This window comes from Erythrolamprus reginae, chromosome 6 (assembly GCF_031021105.1).
Source record: "Erythrolamprus reginae isolate rEryReg1 chromosome 6, rEryReg1.hap1, whole genome shotgun sequence".
In the NCBI taxonomy this organism is placed as follows: Eukaryota; Metazoa; Chordata; class Lepidosauria; order Squamata; family Dipsadidae; genus Erythrolamprus; species Erythrolamprus reginae.
In genome coordinates, this window is record NC_091955.1 from 62,750,480 (window position 1) to 62,770,551 (window position 20,072).

General features: G+C 36.3%; 1 protein-coding gene across 3 annotated transcripts in view; it reads left to right on the forward strand.

Annotated features, from left to right (window-relative positions):
* Nucleotides 1-888: 888 nt before the first annotated feature.
* The window catches only part of IFT56 (intraflagellar transport 56), a 33,758-nt gene continuing 14,574 nt past the window's right edge, over nt 889-20,072 (forward strand). For 2 of the 3 annotated variants that reach the window (XM_070755986.1, XM_070755988.1), the window contains exons 1-13: nt 1,059-1,154; nt 1,281-1,418; nt 4,641-4,733; nt 6,328-6,442; nt 7,146-7,195; nt 7,834-7,979; nt 10,400-10,571; nt 10,873-10,947; nt 11,848-11,950; nt 13,552-13,607; nt 15,429-15,482; nt 15,875-15,938; nt 17,983-18,071. In XM_070755986.1, the coding sequence (XP_070612087.1) occupies nt 1,152-1,154; nt 1,281-1,418; nt 4,641-4,733; nt 6,328-6,442; nt 7,146-7,195; nt 7,834-7,979; nt 10,400-10,571; nt 10,873-10,947; nt 11,848-11,950; nt 13,552-13,607; nt 15,429-15,482; nt 15,875-15,938; nt 17,983-18,071 (1,158 nt within the window). In that variant the 5' untranslated portion in view covers nt 1,059-1,151. Of the gene's footprint in view, nt 966-1,058; nt 1,155-1,280; nt 1,419-4,640; nt 4,734-6,327; nt 6,443-7,145; nt 7,196-7,833; nt 7,980-10,399; nt 10,572-10,872; nt 10,948-11,847; nt 11,951-13,551; nt 13,608-15,428; nt 15,483-15,874; nt 15,939-17,982; nt 18,072-20,072 lie in introns of those variants that run through there. The other variant, XM_070755987.1, reaches the window with a different exon arrangement.

Consider the following 20,072-nt stretch of genomic DNA (forward strand, 5'->3'; position numbering starts at 1 on the left):
AGATTTATTTTCAGGAATAGCAATAGCATTTAGACTTATAATTATTGTTTCATAGTGCTTTTACACCACCCTCTAAGCGGTTTACAGAATCAGCATATTTTCCCCAACAATCTGGGTCCTCATTTTACCCACCTTGGGATGGAAAGCTGAGTCAACCTTGAGCCAATGGTGAGACCTGAACTGCTAACCACTGTGTCACCCTGGTCATGTATAAAATTGTAGTATGATTTTTATCATAAACTTCCATAATTTTATATCATTAAACTTCCATAAACTGCTCATAAATTATCTAAATGTTATTCTATGTGCGCAGTAGGGGTGCAATTAATTAAAAACCTTTGGACTATAAGTATCTGAAAGTAATAACGATGATGAAGAATTGGACAAGCCTGGTGACATGTTGTTAAAGGGAAGATAAAAATCTACTAATGATATCAACACTGGTTTTTTTTTAGCCCTCCTCATTTGGAAATATGTTAAATCACAGGCTTTATGTCAGGTCACAACACATTATGTCATTTGCCTTCATGCTTATTGTGTATTGTTTGGGAATTAGCATTATTTTGTTGTAACATAAAAATATAAATGTGAAGCATATACAGTAACTGTAAACAAGTCTACCCAGCTGTCTCCAAATAAATATGCGACCACAGCATATTGCAAGAAGTAGAAACAGTCTTCGTTGAGTGATGGTATCAATCTGACCGTCAGAGTCAGTTATAGCAGCAACATAGTAAATAACTCTGCAGAGATGCAGATCGCAGTGGTTTTTCTTGCAAAAATGTGTCACCGGACAAGGTACAGCGAGTCAGCCCTTCGTGAAAACGGAGCTTTCCCGTCGAATTGGGACCCTCCTTTCTTCGCCCTCCCAAACCACGAGGAGGTACACGCCTCCACGCGTCACTTAAGTGCTTGGATTTCTGAGATTCTTCCCGAAACTATTTCGTCGGGAGGCCGCCGGAACTGTAAGTAGGACTCGCAGTTGCCACCCGGTCTTTTGTTGCTGTCTCCCAGGCCAGCATTGTCTTACCCTAACTGCCGCCCTTCGCGCGGTTGCCAGGGCAACAGAGACCTTGGTGAAGCCGAACTGCAACAGACGACCGTTGTGGGGGGTTTTGTGTGTATGTGTGTGAAGCAGGCCTGTGGGCAAGATGGTGAGGGACAAGAAGAATCGGATAAGGCTAGATTAATTTAAGGGGCTTTTCTAAAGGGATGAAAGGGCGACAAAGACTTAGTGGAGCCCTTGTTCCCTTTACCTTGTTCTTCTGTTGCTTTTGCAGATGCTCTCACGGCTAAAACCGGCTGTTGGAAGCGCCCCTCAAACAGCGGATAAGCGCAGAAAGAAAGGCAAACGGTTGCCGCAGCTGGAAGATTTATTAACTCAGCGAGATTTCACTGGGGCCATTGCCCTTTTAGAGGTACTAAGGATGCATTTGGGGAATATGGCGGGACAAGAGTGCTGCAAGTGGAGTTGCTGCGGCCTCTTCTGGATTATTTGCAAGCATATTTGTTTAGATTTATTTCGGAACAAATCAGTGCTTTGGGGGAGGAGGAAATCTGTCCAGCCACCTTCTTGCTACTTCAGTCATTTCAGACTGAGAACTTTTTGCTTCTCTGATTTTCTCTGTGCTTTTTGCTTCTCTGATTTCCCAGGGTGGCAAATATAATGGAAGTAAATCTAAGGTCTAACCTAAAGGTGCTTGTTTCAAGAGGCAAGTGGACTTTTGGATTTTTCTTTGAAGACATTTCACTCCTCATCCAAGAAACTTGGATGAGAAGCGAAATCATCTTTAAAGAAAAAGTCCAGTTGCCTCTTGAAAAAGTACCCTTGGGACAACAATGACCTGGATGACTGAGAATCTCTATATTATTATTATTATTATTATTATTATTATCATTATCATCATCATCATCATTATTGATTAGATTTGTATGCCGTCCCTCTCCGCAGACATCTAACCACTATAGACATCTAACCACTTTATGCAGTGGTCCCAGATAATCCACAGATTACAATTTATCTTCCCGGCTATGGATTAAATATAACCTTCGTAGCAAGTGTGTAGATTGATATTGTATTACCAGTATTAATGAAACTACTGTATCATATCTAAATCACAAGGTTATGAACTACCATCCCCTGTCCTATAGTCTCTCCCATATCTCATATATCTTCTATCCCTATATCTTTTTCTGCTATTCTCTCATAGTTATATTTTACTCCTTTATTTTCTCCTCTATTCTCCCTTTATTTTATTTATTTTATTTATTTGATTTTTATGCCGCCCTTCTCCTTAGACTCAGGGCGGCTTACAACATGTTAGCAATAGCACTTTTAAACAGAGACAGCCTATTGCCCCCGCAATCCAGGTCCTCGTTTTACCCACCTCGGAAGAATGGAAGGCTGAGTCCACCTTGAGCCGGTGATGAGATTTGAACCGTTGATCTTCAGATCTACAGCCAGCTTCAGTGGCCTGCAGTGCAGCACTCTACCTGCTGCACCACCCCGGCTCTTTAATACATTCTACCTGATTATATCCTCTATAACCTTCATTGTGTATTATTGTGTATTGGACAAAACAAATAAAGAAATATAAATAAATAAATAATGACTATCAGTTTAGGAATTAAGATTTTATAGCAACCATCTTAATTTGCTGCAGAAGGTATGATAAACTTCTTGTTCACTTTGTAATAAGCCAAAATTCTTGGTTTATCATATGTGAATATGCCCATAAGCTCATGCAGCAGTAGTTCTACAAGTTTATTCCTTGTTGAGAGCAATGCAACAGAAGTAATATTGTTAAACTGCAATATGAATGAGCACTATGTTCGTGCATATATGGATTGTTTAGTATGGTATCTGAATATGAGAATATGATTATTGCATCTGAACAAATTAGGATTAAGTTTATTTAATTTATTAAACAGCATGTTTTCTTCAGTTTTATGATTAGTGTTCTATGATTAATGCATTAAAATGCAAATACAAAACAGTCACGTTTGCATCATGAACTGTGTGTGTCAACTCTTCATTATGGTAGTTACATGCAGACATGTAAGAATAATCAAATTACAATATTGTTGCCTTTTTTTAAAACCTACATTTGAAATGAGAAAAGCAAAGCTGAAGTGAATGTATTGTAACCACACTTTGCACTTCTCTCAAATTGTGGTTTATTGAACTCGTGAGTACTGTACTGACAGTGACAAATAGATTGATCGTATGGAGACTCTTATAGATCCTGGACTTTCTTACTGCCTTTGGATGATAGATTTCCTGTCTGGCCACTCTCAGAGGGTCATATTAGGTAATCATATCTCTTCAGCCTTTATTCTTAACACTTAGTATACCACAGGCTTGTGTGCTGAGTCCTTTATTCTACATTCTTTATGTGCATGACTGCATTCCTACTCACGCTAGTAAGCTAGTAATACTATTACTAAATTTACATATGATACAACAGTGGTGGGGCTCATCTCTGGGGGGGGGGGGGGGGTTGAGTCTGCCTATCGAGATGAGGACCTGTTGCTTTCATGGTGTGGAGACTCACTTGGTCCTAAACACCAATAAGATAAAAGAGCTTATAGTGGACCCGGAGAGGGGCGGCTTATAAATCCAATAAATAAATAAATAAGCTATGGAAGAAATATATCGGACATTCAGCCCTTGTTTATCAATGGAGACCAAGCAGAACAAGTGGCCAGTTTTAAGTTTCTGGGTGTTATCATAAAAGAGGACCTGACCTGGGGCTGGTCAAAAGGGCCCAGCAGAGATTATACTACCTGAGATTTCTCCAGAAACAACAATAGAATGAAAAACTGCTGACCTCCTGCTGCTGCACCATAGAGAGTATTTTAAATTACTGCACCTGTGTATGGTTTGCCAATTGCACAGTGACAGATAGGACAGCACTCCAAAGGGTTAATGTCATTGCCCAGAGGATCATTGGATACCCTCTCTCCTCTTTGGAAAAGCTTTATAGCTCCTGCTGCCTTAAGAAAGTTCAAAACATTCTTAAATATCCATCTTACCCTGGGCACCCTTTTTTGAATTTTTATCATCTGGCAGATGGTCCAGGATAATAAAAACAAGAACAAATAGCTTCTATCCCAGTTTCTATCCTAGGGCAGTAACTATATTGAATTGTGCTGTATAATGCAACACATGCAATATCAGGTTTTCAATTCAATTGTATAGATGGATGTGTGTTTGTGTTTTATTTTTATAGTTATAATGTACACTGAAGATGGCATTTAATTTTGTTGTACAAGGTGCAATGACAATAAAGTAAGCTTAAGTTAACTATGATCTTAAAATCATAGAAAAAATGTGGTGTTGCTAAATTAATAATCACTTGATAGCACATCATATTCATGATCACCTTAATACATTTCTGGCTGACAGTCATAAAAACTGGATACCTAAACAAATGTGAGTTCTTCTTTTGTACATGAACATCATATATACAGACTTTTGAGAGTGTCTAAATTAAAGACCCATCACTGTCTAAAAGGTTGGATTTGTGTATACTATTTGGCTGTAATCTATAAACTGGTCATTTAAAAATAATTAAAAAGTATATGAACTTGATCATAGTTGGATATCACTTTAATTTTTATTCTGCCTTCTTCCCAAGTTTAAGCGTCAGGTTGGAGAACAGGAGGAGGATGCGGACCTCTGGATTGGATATTGTGCTTTCCATCTGGGTGACTACAAGAAAGCACTGGAGGTGAGGTAGTGCTTCTTTGTCCTGAAAAGGACGATGTTCTCTTAAATTTGTAAGAATAAGGATGAGGAAGTCCTCAACTTACAACCACAATTGAGTCCAAAATTTATGTTGCTAAGTGAGAAATTTGTTGATTCCACCCCTTCCTTTTATAACTTTCTTGCCACATTTGTTAAGTGAATTAGTGCAGTTGTTAAATTAATAACGTGGTTGTCAAGTGAATCTGATTTCTCCGTTGGCTTTGTTTGTCAGAAGATTGCAAATGGTGATCATATGATCCTGGGACACTGCAATAATCATAAATGTGAGTCAGTTGTCAATCATCCAAATGTAAATCATGTGACCATGAAGATGATGCAATGATCATAAGTATGAAAAATGGTCTAAGTCACTATTTTCAATCGCGTTGTAAGTTCAAACAGTTATTAAGGGAACTATTGTAAGTTGAAGACTACCTGTAAATGTAAAAGTAATATAAAAGCAAAAATACTAGTTATAATATTTTGTGTCCAGAAACCTAGTGAATAAATTATATATAGTTTATTATTTTGACTTACTGATGAAATACAATGTATAAAAAGCTGCTATTTTTCAAATTTCTATGTTTATATGAGGAAAATATTCCAAAAGAGAATCAGTAAGAGAAAATGGAATTCATTTACAACATGATTGTATCACTATGACTGTGTCACTATGTAAAATTATTCCTCAAATTTACTATCTGTGAAGAATAAAATTTAACACTATATGTATCTCATGGACCAGAATAAGTAAGATAAAATATCAGTATTTCAAAGGCTTGCATCTAGTTGAATATATGTTTAAATATTGTAGAAGAAAATTGTTGCATATAAGTTGAGTTGACAAAAATTAGAAATGTGAAGGTGGTAAGCCATCTGGGAAAGCCAGGGGAAATGATCAAAACCATAAAAAAGTGAAAGTTAGATTATTTTGGACATGTGATGCGATACCCAGAAAAATACTTCACTTGAAGGCAGACAAGGTCCAGGCCGAAGAATATCATGGCTTTAAAATCTGGTTTGGACAAAATTCAACAGCACTTTTTTGTGCGGATGTTGATAAAGATAGAATCACCAGCATCCAATGATGGATATGGCAGAAGAAGAAAAAGAAGAAACTATAGTAGTACAAATTTAAGGGCATGCAAAGTACTTAAACAGATGTTTTGCAAAGCAGATTAAGATTAGTAAAATTTTTCTTCTTAAACTGCAGAACTAGTAGTATCTTCTAGGCAATAGCATGCAACTATTTTTAGGTTTTTCCAGGTTTCTTGTACGTGTGCATGCAAATAAAACATTTCCATTGGTACTTCAAAACTGCTGTACATGCACACGCCTGTAGAAATAATTTGGGAGAGCCCTAAAAGTAGCTGCAATTAAAAGGATGCAGCTTTTTCAAAAGTTTGATGATAACTGAAATATCATACCTGCATCAGACATGGTAGTCATTTCTGTTTATTTATTTTTTACTTATTTACAGTTCTTACATGCTCTGCCTGGGTTATAAGAAGAAATAAAACATAAATTTGTCTGTGGTGATTAAGCAAGGCTGTATCAAAAATTATTATTTATTTAAGGAGTATGAGGCTTTAACCAAGGGATCTGCCTGCAACCCTGATGTGTGGGTGAATCTAGCATGCACTTACTTCTTCTTGGGAATGTATACACAAGCTGAACAGTCTGCTTTGAAAGGTGAGTCTGACAAATAAGGTTGCTTTTTATTTATTTTTACCAGCAATAAATTCAGGTGCACTTACTGGAAGTGAACGGGGGCATTATTTGCACTATGAAAATGAAGCATGTGAATTAATAAGTTTGAAAACCTAGGTCTGTGATAGTGAACCTATGGCACGTGTGCCCCAGGTTGCACATGGAGCCATATTGGAGAGCACGTAAGACTTTGCCCTGTGTCAGCTCCAGCGCGCATGCGTGCGCTGGTCATCTGATTTTCAGCCTTGGGAAAGGCCTTTTCGCCTTCTGGATGCTTCAAGGAAGTTTGCCTGAAGCCCCGGAGGCAAAAAAAGATCACCCAGTGTACAAGCCAGAAGTTGGGGAAACGTACTTCCGGTTTTCTGTTTTTTTGCACTCTAGAGGGTTCAGGGAAGCTTCCTGAAACCCCAGAGTGCAAAAAACAGCACAAAGGCAAACCGGAAGTGCGTTTTCCTGAATGTCCAGTATGCCTGCTTGGGCATGTTTTTAAGGTATCAGTGTTCATTGAGTCCCATGCACATGCACGGAGATGAGGGGGGACTATGCGCAGGGGCAGCGCGGTGGCGCACATGCATGGGGGGTAGGATGTGGGCACCTGCATGCATGCTAGCACACACACACCCTTTTGGCACGCAAACTAAAAAGGGTTCACCATCACTGACCTAGGTATTAATTTTGTTTTCAGGTCCCAAGAGTAGACTTCAGAATCGTATGTTGTTCCATCTAGCACACAAGGTATGTATTTCAAAACATTGGATCAGATTTGGAAGTAGTTGAAGTATTTTGAAATCCAGTTCCCATCATGTGCCCAAATGTTATTTAAAATCTTATACCCATCATGCTATTGGTTTTCAGTGCAAGCAGTGTAATATAAGGTACTTGAAAAAAAGGAAGTAAAAGGTGTTAAGAGATAAGAAGAAAGGGGGAAAAAGAAACAACTAAATGTAGTTGAAATCAACACCATTTATTATATCTCTTTGTGCCATGGAGATCCTGCTACAATTCATTTATTCACTTTTGCTCAGCTTACATATATTATACATACTCATAATGCTATTCTGAACTGCATTGCCATTTCATAAAAAATACAGGAACTTTTACACTTTCAGCTTACTATTCAAATTCTGAAAGGCTTGTATAAGTGAAAAAGAAGTTTCCTAGATAGCATGATGAATTGAAGAGCTGAAGAAGTTAGCACAGAAGATGAAAGCCTGAAAGTTTCATGGTGACAAGAATTAAAATAATAGATGAGTCTGAAAAAACAGTTGATTTCTAATGAAAGGTGGTAGAGAAGAAATTTTCAGCAGACAAAATATTAGAATATGTGTAAGGCATCCATTTTTCTCTGTCTTTAAATCATATTTCCTTCTTAGTTTGGTGATGAGAAGAAACTGATGAACTTCCATCAGAATTTGCAGGATATAACAGAAGACCAGCTTAGTTTAGCATCTATACACTATATGCGATCTCATTATCAAGAAGCTATTGATATCTACAAACGCATACTGCTTGATAACAGGTTGGTTCAATTTGTCTCTATCTATTTTACAGATAATTCAGAGAGGAGAGTTGAAACAAATAATTTCAGATGGCTTTTCGATCTTGCAATGTTTTAGCTATCTTTTGCTGAGTAGCCTTCTGAGATCCTTTTTTAAAATGTTATTGTAAAATCTTTTTTACATTTTTGACCCAGTAGTGAGTTTGTAGTTTAGTAAAACATGCAGAGAATGTGGGCCCTTAAGGAAAAATACTAATGAAGTTACAATTATAGATTCATATTAGATATATATGGTTAGGATTGGGGTTGTTATTTTTTATGAACAATTACTTTTTGATATTTTACTTTGTGAAAATTTTAAATGATTTAAAAATATTTTTAAAGTAATTTGATAACATACCGTACTTCAATATAGTGGGCTTTTCCCCCCTGTTTAAATTAGATGACAATTAAAATACAACTTCAAATTCATTAAGGTACAGAAACCAATGGAGCAAACTTTCCACCTAAATATCTTATCTGAATTACCCCAATCTTTCTTCATGTCAATAGCTTTAATCTGTGGTGGGAGAGAATCATTTTGAAGTTCTTATTGTTAAGCAAATAGGAGTCAGAAATCCTTTGCAATCTGCTGCAAATCATTCAGGAGCTATAATTATATCAGATGCACCTTCAGACTTATTACATTTAGTACCAGAATCTTGTTAAAACTATAAAATACCTAGATCAAATCAAGACCTATTTTAAGCCAGCAATTTGTTTATCATAGAAATTAACTAAATCCCTCTAAGGTACTTGCAAATAGGAAATGAATGCAAACACTTCTCTTGTTATTATTATCTTTGTATTTGTAACTGGAAGCATGCAGTCACCTTATTGAATACTGAATCTCCATGCCTAGCAGTTTTCATAAATATATTCTTTATAAATTATCTTCTTAAATAAATCCCACGGCTGTGTACTCTCACCACTTATCTCTATATACCAATGACTGCATCTCAAATGATCCATCTGTTAAACTGCTGAAGTTTGCAGATGATAAAACAGTGATTGGTTTCATTCAAGACAATGATGAAATCGCATACAGATGGAATGTTGAACAACTAACCTTGTGTGACCGGAGCAATCGACAACTGAACACACTCAAAACCGTAGAAATGGTTGTAGACTTTAGGGGAAACCCTCCCATCCTTCCATCTCTCATAATACTAGACAACACAGTATCAACAGTAGAGACCTTCAAATTTCTTGGTTCTATCATATCTCAAGACCTAAAATGGTCACCTAATATCAGTAACATCATCAAAAAAGCATCACGAAGAATGTTCTTTCTGAGCAAACTCAGGAAGCTCAAACTGCCCAAGGAGCTGCTGATACAATTCTACAGAGGTATTGTGTCTATCATCTGCATCTCTATAACTGTCTGGTTTGGTTCTGCAACTCAACAAGACCAACACGTACTTCAGAGGATAATCAGAACTGCAGAAAAAACAATTGCTGCCAACTTGCCTTCCATTGAGGACCTGTATACTGTACGAGTCAAAAAAAGGGCTGTGAAAATACTGATCCTTTGCATCCTGGACGTAAACTGTTTCAACTCCTCAAAAGGTCACTACAGTTTCCCCCCGAACACCATCACTCTGCTAAACAAATAATTCCCTCAACACTGTCAAAAAAACTATTTACTAAGTCTTCACTACTATTACTACTAGTATTTTTTCATCATCCCTATCACCAATTTCCTCTCACTGTAACTTGTTGCTTGTATCCTTAAGATTTTTATTGCTTGTTTGACCCATATGATAGTTATTAAGTGTTGTACCTCATGATTCTTGACAAATGTATCTTTTCTTTTATGTACACTGGGAACATGTGTACCAAGATAAATTCCTTGTCCAATCACACTTGGCCAATAAAGAATTCTATTCTATTCTATTCTTAAAGCAGTCCAAACTAATAGCCAGGCCTTTCTCATGAATTCTCCATGGAAAACAGCTTTTTCACAGCTGTTGTACTTTATGTCAATCTTCAATGTTATCCACTATAATTCCAAATTGTTTTTCTTGATCAGTTAGAAGCAACATAATATAAATTTATACTGCAGTGTCCATGTTTTTTTCTGATGTTTCTGTTTTTTTAAAACAAATGTAAAATTATATGCTCAGGATCCTAGGCAACAATTTTAGTGTCCCATTAGCTGATAATTTCATACCTATACCATAGACATTTACTTTACCACAGTTTGTAGCAAGATAAAGGTATTAATATCTTGTGCCATTCAGATTCTCATTGAAGTTGTAATGAAGGGAGCTGGATATTTGGGGTATTTTTTATACTTAGATTTATATACTGGGTTTTTCTAAATTTTATATCATGGAAACCTAGTGGAATTTCATAAAGAAGTTGTTATATTAATATGTTGATGAACTTTTATTTGGCAGGGAATATCTGGCCCTCAATGTATATGTGGCCTTGTGTTACTACAAGTTGGATTACTATGATGTCTCTCAAGAGGTGCTAGCTGTTTACCTTCAACAGGTTCCTGATAGTACCATTGCTCTTAACTTAAAGGCTTGTAATCATTTTCGACTCTACAATGGGAAAGCTGCTGAGGTATTTTGTTACTATAATTAGTCTCTCAAATCAAGTCAATCCAAGTTTAACTCAATCCAAATTAATCCAAATTAAATTTTGCTATAACATTTCAGTATCTATTCTTGAGAAATGCAAATTCTTTGTGCTGTGTGTATAGCTATTTCTTATTGTTCCTAATACAATGTACTGTAAAACAAACATTTTAATCCTATAATATTTTGTATATGTTAATTTAAGCAAAATGTTTATTCCTTTGGTTTACCACTGTTGATAATGTCACCTATTGTCTGTTTTTTTAAAATTTGTTTAAAACTACAAGGCAGAGCTTAAAAGTTTGATGGACAGTGCCTCAACATCATTTGAATTTGCTAAAGAGCTCATTAAGCATAACTTGGTAAGTAGCAATGCGGTACCTCACATAATGTAACTTATGCAGATCATGCAGAAAAGTAATTTATTGATTGGGAATGAGCTATGAAAGTTGCACTTCACAGAAGAGTTCCTGAAAAAGAAATTCCATTGATTATCATATTCGGGCACTATCATTAGCCTATTCCTGACTTTAATTTTTTTTTCCTATTATATTTAAATATTTATTATTTCTTCAAAAAATTATGTGATCTATTCTCACCAGCTTCATTTTGATGGAATTTTCGAGATGTGTCATTTTTCAGATGATGATAACTCTGTAAATTTGATATATTTTTCTCTTATGATTCTTGAAGTCAACTTTTTTCATAAGCCAAAATAATTTAAAGATATAGTTATTTATTTATTCCATGCACAATTCTTCCTTGTATCTCTCTTATTAGCTTCTCATTCTCTCCCTTATACGCTGTTATCTTATTCTATAGCTACTAGATGTTTTACAGCTTATTATTCCGTTGTCAGATAATATTCTTAGTTATTCTTTCTTATCCTTGTTGCTGTCTAAAATACTCTTCTCTCACAGACCATATACTTGATGTCACTTCCCACCTTACAATCTATATTTTCTGCAAAGTCTTATGCTTGACCTTTTTTTTTCTCTTATCAACTGAATCCAAGTTTTGGAATGTATATATAGAGGCTGTTTACGAACATGCTGTGTATATTGATAGCATTGAATAATAAAGATGTCACTATGATTTCTGGAGTAAATGTTTAATCTGTAAACTACAAAGGCAGTGGAGTAATGTGACATATTTTCATTGTTCATGATAAACTGTTAGTACAATAAATATATTTAAGACATGCATGGGATTAAATTGTAACTTGTTTGCTACAATACTAATCTAGTGAGTACTTCTTACAGGTGGTATTCCGAGGAGGGGAAGGTTCCCTCCAAGTACTCCCTCCACTGGTTGATGTCATTCCTGAAGCTAGACTGAATCTAGTCATTTATTATCTTCGGCAAGGTGAAAAAATTCTATATATTTCATTTTACATTTTTATATCTAAATATATTTTATATATCTATTTATATTTATAGTAATCTGTTTCAACCAAATAGAAAATATATGTACTTTTTGGGGGGGATTATTGGGGGAGATACAGTTGCTTACTATTTTCTATTTGTGGTGCTTTATGAGCTAAGAAATGCTGTCAAGCAGGATATCCCTGGAGAAACATATGGGATTCTTTAGCCCCGCTGTTGTGTTTGCATTTACTATGCTGTTTTGTGTGTAATGAAATGTAACAATCAGCGTGTAGCAAAAAGTAAACAAAAAATCCCCCAAAACCCACACTCATAGTAAGAACCCCTCAAATGAGGAAAAGTCAATCACAAGTTTTAGATCCGCATGACAAATAATCTACAGGGTCTCAAATTTCATTTCAAGTCATACAGACCCGAGCATAGGAGCAGGGTTAAGGCAATGATGGCAAACATTTTAGGGACCCAAATTGCAACCCCAAATCCACATTTATCCCAAGTGCCAACTTTGCAATTTAACCTGAATAATAAGATTTGTGAGGAATTTCAATCACACTTTCACAACTTGACTTCTCCCTGGTGGCACTAGATTTCTTTAATAGCACTATAGAAAGATGGGAGTATAGAGCAATGCCTCTGGAGGCCCTTCCTTCCTTCCTTCCTTCCTTCCTTCCTTCCTTCCTTCCTTCCTTCCTTCCTTCCTTCCTTCCTTCCTTCCTTTTACATTGACTCTGGTGTTTTGTTTATTTATATCTATGTTATTTAAACAAAATCCCCCCAAAATCCTTTTTTGTGATTGTTTTAGTTTGTTTAATAAAATGTCTTATTTTAGTAATTAAATACCATCTTTTTCAGAGTTATTAGACGTACCTTGTTCCTCCCTAAAAGAGGCTGAAAATTTGGGTGTGTCTTATACTCTGAATGCAGCTTTTTGGGTAGCTTTTTTTTCAGCCCTAACTAGGTGCTAACGATCTTCCTAGTTCTTACATCTTGCAAGCTCTTTCATTGTTACTCTCTCCGAAAAATGTTTTTCCAGCCCATAGTCTTTGCTGGCTTACTTTCATTGCTCCATTTGCTTTGAATAAGTTTCTTTCCAACCTAACGAGGTGCTAATGACATCCTAGGCTCTTACTGACTTTCAGGCTCTTTCATTGTTACTCTCTCTGAATAAGGTTTTTTTAAGCCCTAACCAATGGATAAAATAATGTGCTGAAGCTGATGCTAGCCAGATAAATACCCGGTAGGCAGATTCCCACCACCACCCTATTTCCTCCCCCAAAAGTAAGGTGCATTTTATACTCCAGTACGTCTTACATTGTGAAAAATATGGTGCATCATTTATGGATCCAGGAAAAAATGTTGGTATTCTGTTTTGATGTATTTTCTTTCTCTTTTCTCTCTATATAGTATGTGAATATATGAATAAAAAAAGATTAAAAGGCCTTTAAATTGTACATTTATTGTAACATTTAAAGAATAACATTATACAAATATTTCCCATATTTTTTTGTCAGTAGATGAATAAAAGTATGGGAAAGGTATAGTATTTTATACTGTAATATATACTGTATCATATTATTTTAGATGATGTACAGGAAGCTTACAACTTGATTAAAGACCTGGAACCTGCAACCCCTCAGGTTAAAAAAAAGTTTATTCATTAATACATACTAGAAGAAATGATAAAATGTTACATGATAGAATTAAATTCTTGTACCGTCTATTTTTTTTGCTTGTTGCCTTCCATTTGTATTAAGTTGTATTAAAATTAATATGAAAAAAGAAGTGTCATGTGTGTCACATATATTTTATAGCTGCTCCGAGTCCTTGAACAGGGGCGGCATACAAATCTAATAAATTATTATTATTAATTATTATTAAAAACTGTTTTGAATTTTTCTTCATACTTAACAGTGATCAAAACAATATTATAAGCTGTAAAATATACTTGGCTCAAATTATCAAATTTTATGATAAACTATAATAAACAATTGACTTGATTGATGTTCCATTTAAGTGACTTTTATAGATTTTTATGGGTATTTCCATTTTCTGATTATTTCACTTATTTCAAAGTCATTATTGTTACTGTTATTATTTAAAAATAGTTTATTTAGCTGATGTATACTTTAAGAACCTGGAAGATGCCAAAATAAATTTCTGGAAACCGGGTGCTTAAATTAAAATACATGTTTGTATAATGGAATACACCTACAATTTTAGCAGAAAAATGAAATGGATCAGCCTTTTAATGGTTTGAGTGCTGTTTATATTTAATTTGATATAAATATATGTTAACTTGATATAACTTGATTTTCATGGGTACAGATATGACAGTCTTGGTATATTCTGGTTTCTTGGCGTGTAGGATTTAGAAATTTCTGGCGACGTTTCGACGAGGTCCCACTCGTCATCTTCAGGCTGGTGCTTCTGTCCTTGTTCTGTCTGTGTTCACCCTAGAACAAGGACAGAAGCACCAGCCTGAAGATGATGAGTGGGACCTCATTGAAACGTTGCCAGAAATTTCTAAATCTTACACGGGAAGAAACCCGAATATACCAAGACCGTCATATATATATATATATTTAACTTGATATAATTAGAATCCATAATGATACCTGATTCAAATATGTATGTATTTGCACTATAATTTGAATAAAATACTGTAATACCTCATCTTACGAACCTAATTGGTTCCCGGGGGAGGTCCGTAAGACGAAAAGTTCGTAAGACGAAACATTGTTTCCCATAGGAAACAATGTAAAATCAATTAATCCGTGCAACGAAAACCCCCCGCAAAAAACGCCGCCGCCCGGCTGTCACCTTTTGGTGCAGCCTCCCAAACGCCGAACCCAGAAGTTCGGGTTTGGCGTTCGGGTTCAGGAGGACGCTGAGAAGCCCCCCGGTTGTTTTAAAAGGTGACAGCCGGGTGGCGGGGCTTCTCGGCGGCCTCCCGAACGCCGAACCTGGAAGTTCGGGTTTGGCGTTTGGGTTCAGGAGGACGCTGAGAAGCCCCCTGGCTGTTTCAAAAAGCGACAGCCGGGCGGTGGGGCTTCTCAGCGGCCTCCCGAACCCAAACTTTTGCTGAACTTCCAGGTTCGGTGTTCGGTAGGCTGCCGAGAAGCCCCGCCGCCCGGCTGTCATCTTTTGAAACAGCTGGGGGGCTTCTCGGCGGCCTCCCGAACGCCGAACCCGGCATTCGGGTTCAGGAGGACACTGAGAAGCCCCCCGGCTGTTTCAAAAAGCGACAGCCGGGCGGCGGGGCTTCTCGGTGGCGGCGGTGGGTTCGTAAGAAGGAAAAAGTTTGTAAGAAGAGGCAAAAAATTTCTGAACCCCGGGTTCGTATCTCGGGTTGTTCGTAAGACGAGGGGTTCATATCATGAGGTACCACTGTAATTGCAAATTGTTTTAGGCATCAGGAAACAAATTACATAATTTAATTATTTTTTCAATATTTTTAGGAATATATTCTGAAGGGAGTAGTGAATGCAGTACTTGGGCAGGAAATGGGCTCAGTGAGTATAAAAGTTTCTGATACTAGTAATGTATGAAGAGTCCATAAATAGCCAAATCAAACAGAGAAAGCTGCTTGATATTTTAACTTGATCCTTTTTTACATACAGTTCTTATGTTAGTTAATTATAATTGTATTAGGCAAACTAGAGCTTCTGAGAAACAAAAAGAAAACATAACCTTTTTAGGGAAGGCTCTTCTATTTTTTTAAAAAAGTTTTACACAGCAATTTAAAAAACAATGATACACTCATTTAACGTCAAAACATTTTGGGAGGAGAAAATGGCAAACAAAATGAGAATAATGAAGAATGGAACTAGGCATTCAGGAACTAAAAAGGAAAAAATATTCATCAGCACAATAAAAGTCCTATTTCTATACTGTTCTTTTTCAGAGAGACCATTTGAAAATTGCTCAACAATTTTTCCAACTGGTGGGAGGATCAGCTAGTGAATGTGGTATGTTTTAAATGTACTGTGTTCTGTTTTTATCAGACAATTGTATTAAATTTATGATGTGATTCAATGAACTGTATCTTTTGCATGTTGCTATTAGTATTTGCCAGTGACAAATATTAAGTAGAAATGTTCATCATACAAATGCATCATAAATATGCTATTTTGGCTAGAATTAGATGTATATTTATGTCCAATTTAAGTTATGAATTTAAGTGACAGAATGTTGCAAGTCTGAATATGCTTTCCTCTTTCCTCAATTTATCTGAGGAGCCTATGTGAGGCATCTTAATCGGTTCAATAGATGCTTGACTGATTGTTTCCTTGTTCCCACTACCCTTTAAGGTCATTCTCTATGCCTTCTACAGGTTCCATCAGTTGGTTCTTATTTTACTGTTGGAAGCTGTGAAGAATAAAGCGATATCTTCTTCCCTATGACAGTTCTCCAATTATTTGAAGACTGCTGTTCTGTCTTTGTTTGTCTTGGGTTCATTAAATTAAACATCTGGTTCATGTACCGATTTTCATAGACTTTAGCTTCCAAGCCACCTACCATCATTGCTGCTTTTCTAGTCATTCTTACTGGTTCTTCAGTGCGGTGGCGAAATAATCCAGGAATTGGTTGCTATAGTCTGATCTGCCTGGTTACTGAGTCTAGATTTTTTGGGCCACTCCTTCATGCCTCTTTGAACATGAAGGCAGCCAGGAAACAATCCACCATCAGGATTTATAATGCCACTTGGGCAATCTTTGTCAAATGATGCAGACCACTTTGCATTGACCCTGTCTCAGCCACTGTTCCACAGGTTCTACATTTCCTCCAGGACAACCTGGACAGAAGCCTGGCTCATGGCACAGCATTGGTCACAATATTATCTACTATGCGGGCTAGTGGAAAGAAGGCTCCTCTGTCATGCCATCCCAACGTTTCAATCTTTCTCAGAGGCACTGGCAGCCTGCGTCCCCAACTGGTCCACAGATCCCCTACCTGGGATCTTCCCAGGGTACTTCAGGCCTTGACATAGCCTTCTTTGAGCCCCTGTGGACTACTAGCCTCAGGTACGTGACTATCAAGATGGAGTTCCTTGTCACCATGATGTCCACCCGACATATCTCTGAATTAGGGGCCTTATCCGACCGAGCTGATCTCTGCATTTTCCAGCAGGCCGTGGGTAAGATAACTAAGACTTGAGCCATCCCCTCCCCTATCATTAGACATTACAAGGTGCATATCTTCACCTCATTGGAGGCTTCCTTTGGGAGGAGGTTTTTACAACAGATCCATTTTGCCTTGGGGGCTCCAGACCCAATGGCTACCCACCCTTAGGAATACCAGGCTTTGGTATATCCCATTCCTGGACTATTTCACAACCCCACTGGAGAAGGAGCGTTGGTCTTACCTGAACACCTTTTTCAGTGGGTTGTGGAATAGTCCAGCCCTGTCCTACAGGAAGCTTGTGGGATCTGGAGCCACCTTGTTTGTAATATTATGTGCAAGCCTCCTTTTCAACCATCTCTTTGTTGAAAAATGGGACCTGTGCATAGAGGCATGGAAGAGTGCTGGAAAAATCTAGACTCAAATAACTAGGCAGATCAGACTGTAGCAATTCATGTCCTCCTGCCATCTTATTCCTATTGGAAAGTGAGTGGGACTATACTCTGGCAATTTATGATGGATGTAATTGTAAGGGGAAGAACTGGCATATAAAATCTAATATTATGACAAACAAATTGAATGTTAAAGTGTTCAGAATATTTTGCCTCTCTGAAAGTAAATTATTAAGGGCTTATTAGTCATAAATTGAAATTCAAATGTAGCTTGAAACTAATGTGTGAAGCAGATTCTAAGATTTTAACTTAGAGAAGCATTTTACTTACTTTCTGTTCATTTTCTCTATATCTTTCTACAATGACTTAATCAATGTCAAATTGTTTCCTATCTGTCACCAAAGAAAATAATCGTGCAGTAATTCTAAAAACAAATGAAGGTAGGTGTATTCCCCAACATTTTTGCTATCCTCAACTTATTTGCACTGTTATTTTTCAGATACAATTCCCGGGAGACAGTGTATGGCTTCTTGCTTCTTTCTGCTCAGGCAATTTGACGATGTTCTAATATATCTCAATTCAGTAAAGGTTAGTAAAAGTTACAGTTTTCTTGTATACATTCATGTATGTCTGTTCATTAGTATATCAAAAGTGGCTGAGCACAAACATAACACTAGAGAAGAGAAGAAGGCTATTTCATCAAATATCATAGAAAATCTAGTGTTAGGGCATCTGGCTTTTAATCTGTGATATTTTCAGTGAAAATGTTGCTGTGGTGCCAAGATCAATTATTTAATTTTGATCTTGCTACCAGTATAATATATATTGGAGCATGTGGTTGATGCAATCTGGATTTCATGGAAGTTTCTATAACTGTCTCTTTCTAGTATCTCTTTACTGTAGATAGTAAAGATAAAGAAATAAATTTATCACGGCAAAATCTCAGTCAATACGTAAAAAGTCAGTCAGAGCCTTATCTTTATTTATTGTATTTAGATCTCACTTTTCAATTAGGAGGTTAAGTTAGCAAATGCAGTGTTCCTTCCTCTCTTTTTTCATAAAAGCATGCTTATGAAGTAGGTTGAACGGTCAGAAAATGATTGGCCCAAAGTGAACTGTTGCAATTTGTTAAGTTCTGGTACTGAAGAGACTTGTAGACAGAAGTAAGTAACAGCTCTTTATTGTAGAAGTCATAGATCCAGCAAAGGAACCATCTGGGAAACTCTCTCTTTAAATAGAGGGCTGCCGGCTGGTTCAATCAATCAACATTCTTAGTTTTCCCGCTTCACAGAACAGACCTTGGAGTAAATAGGTTCATTCAATACAAACCTCAATTTATAAGACAATTGAGAGTGGAGTTGAAATCTGTGTTAGCTTGCTCTTAGTTCAGTACCTTTCATATATTAGCAATAGCAACTCTTATTTATATTTTTTCTTTGCTATAAACTACCTAGAATCTTTTTTTTTTTGCAATTCATTTTTATTTAATTTTGTTTGACTTACAAACATTTAGACATCATACAATACAACATTGAACATTTACGATTTATATATTTTCAAGATTTATTTTTTACAATTCTATTTACTATACCTTTTTCTTAACTTCCACCCAGTTGTATATTTTCCCCCACACTTTGTAATAGTCCTTATTTTGTTGGTTTTGAATCTCATATGTTAATTTGCTAAATTTGGCGCAGTCTAATATTTTTTTAATCACCGTTTCTTTGTTTGGAGTCTTATCTTGTTTCCAAACTTGTGCATATGCTAATCTTGCAGCAGTAAGTAAGTGATTTATTAAGTAGTAATTTTCTTTGCTGTGTTTGCCTCTAATTATGCCTAATAAATACATTTCCGGTTTTATCTCAATTTTATAGCCCAGTATTTCTTCCATCCATGTCCTAATTCAGATCCAGAATTTTTTTGCTTCGTTACATTTCCACCATATGTGGTAGTATGTTCCCACCTCTTTTTTACACTTCCAACATTTGTTACTAATATGTGCATTCATTTTGGCTAGGCGCGCTGGCCCATAATGCCATCAAAAGAACATTTTATAAAGATTTTCTTTGTATGGTGTTGACAAAGTCATCTTATAGTTAACTGACCATAGTTTTTTCCAGTCTTCTAGCTGAATTGAGTATCCAAAGTTAGTCATCCAAGTTATCAAATTAGGTTTAACTATTTCTTCGATGTTTTCATGGTTTAGTAGATAAGTATACATTTTGGTTATAAATTTTTTATCAGATCATGTCAATATTTTGTCTGTTTCATTTTGTTTTTTATATATTCCGGATTTCACTACCTAAAATCTTATGATTGGGATCATTTACAGAAATTGTAAATAAATCTCTTTAAATGCTTTGCGTAGCCCTATTTTTTTATGAAATGCCAAGCCAAATGAAAACTTGCTCTGTTGTTTACTTGCCAAATCATGTTTCATTAAGGGATTCTCTAGCTGAGGAAGCAACTGGGGCCGCCCCTCAGATAAAGTATGTAATGCCATCTCTGCTGTAAATTGATTTCCCCATTTTTCAATTAAAAAGTGGGCATTGCCTTTAATTAACAAGATTTGGTATATTATTACTTTTA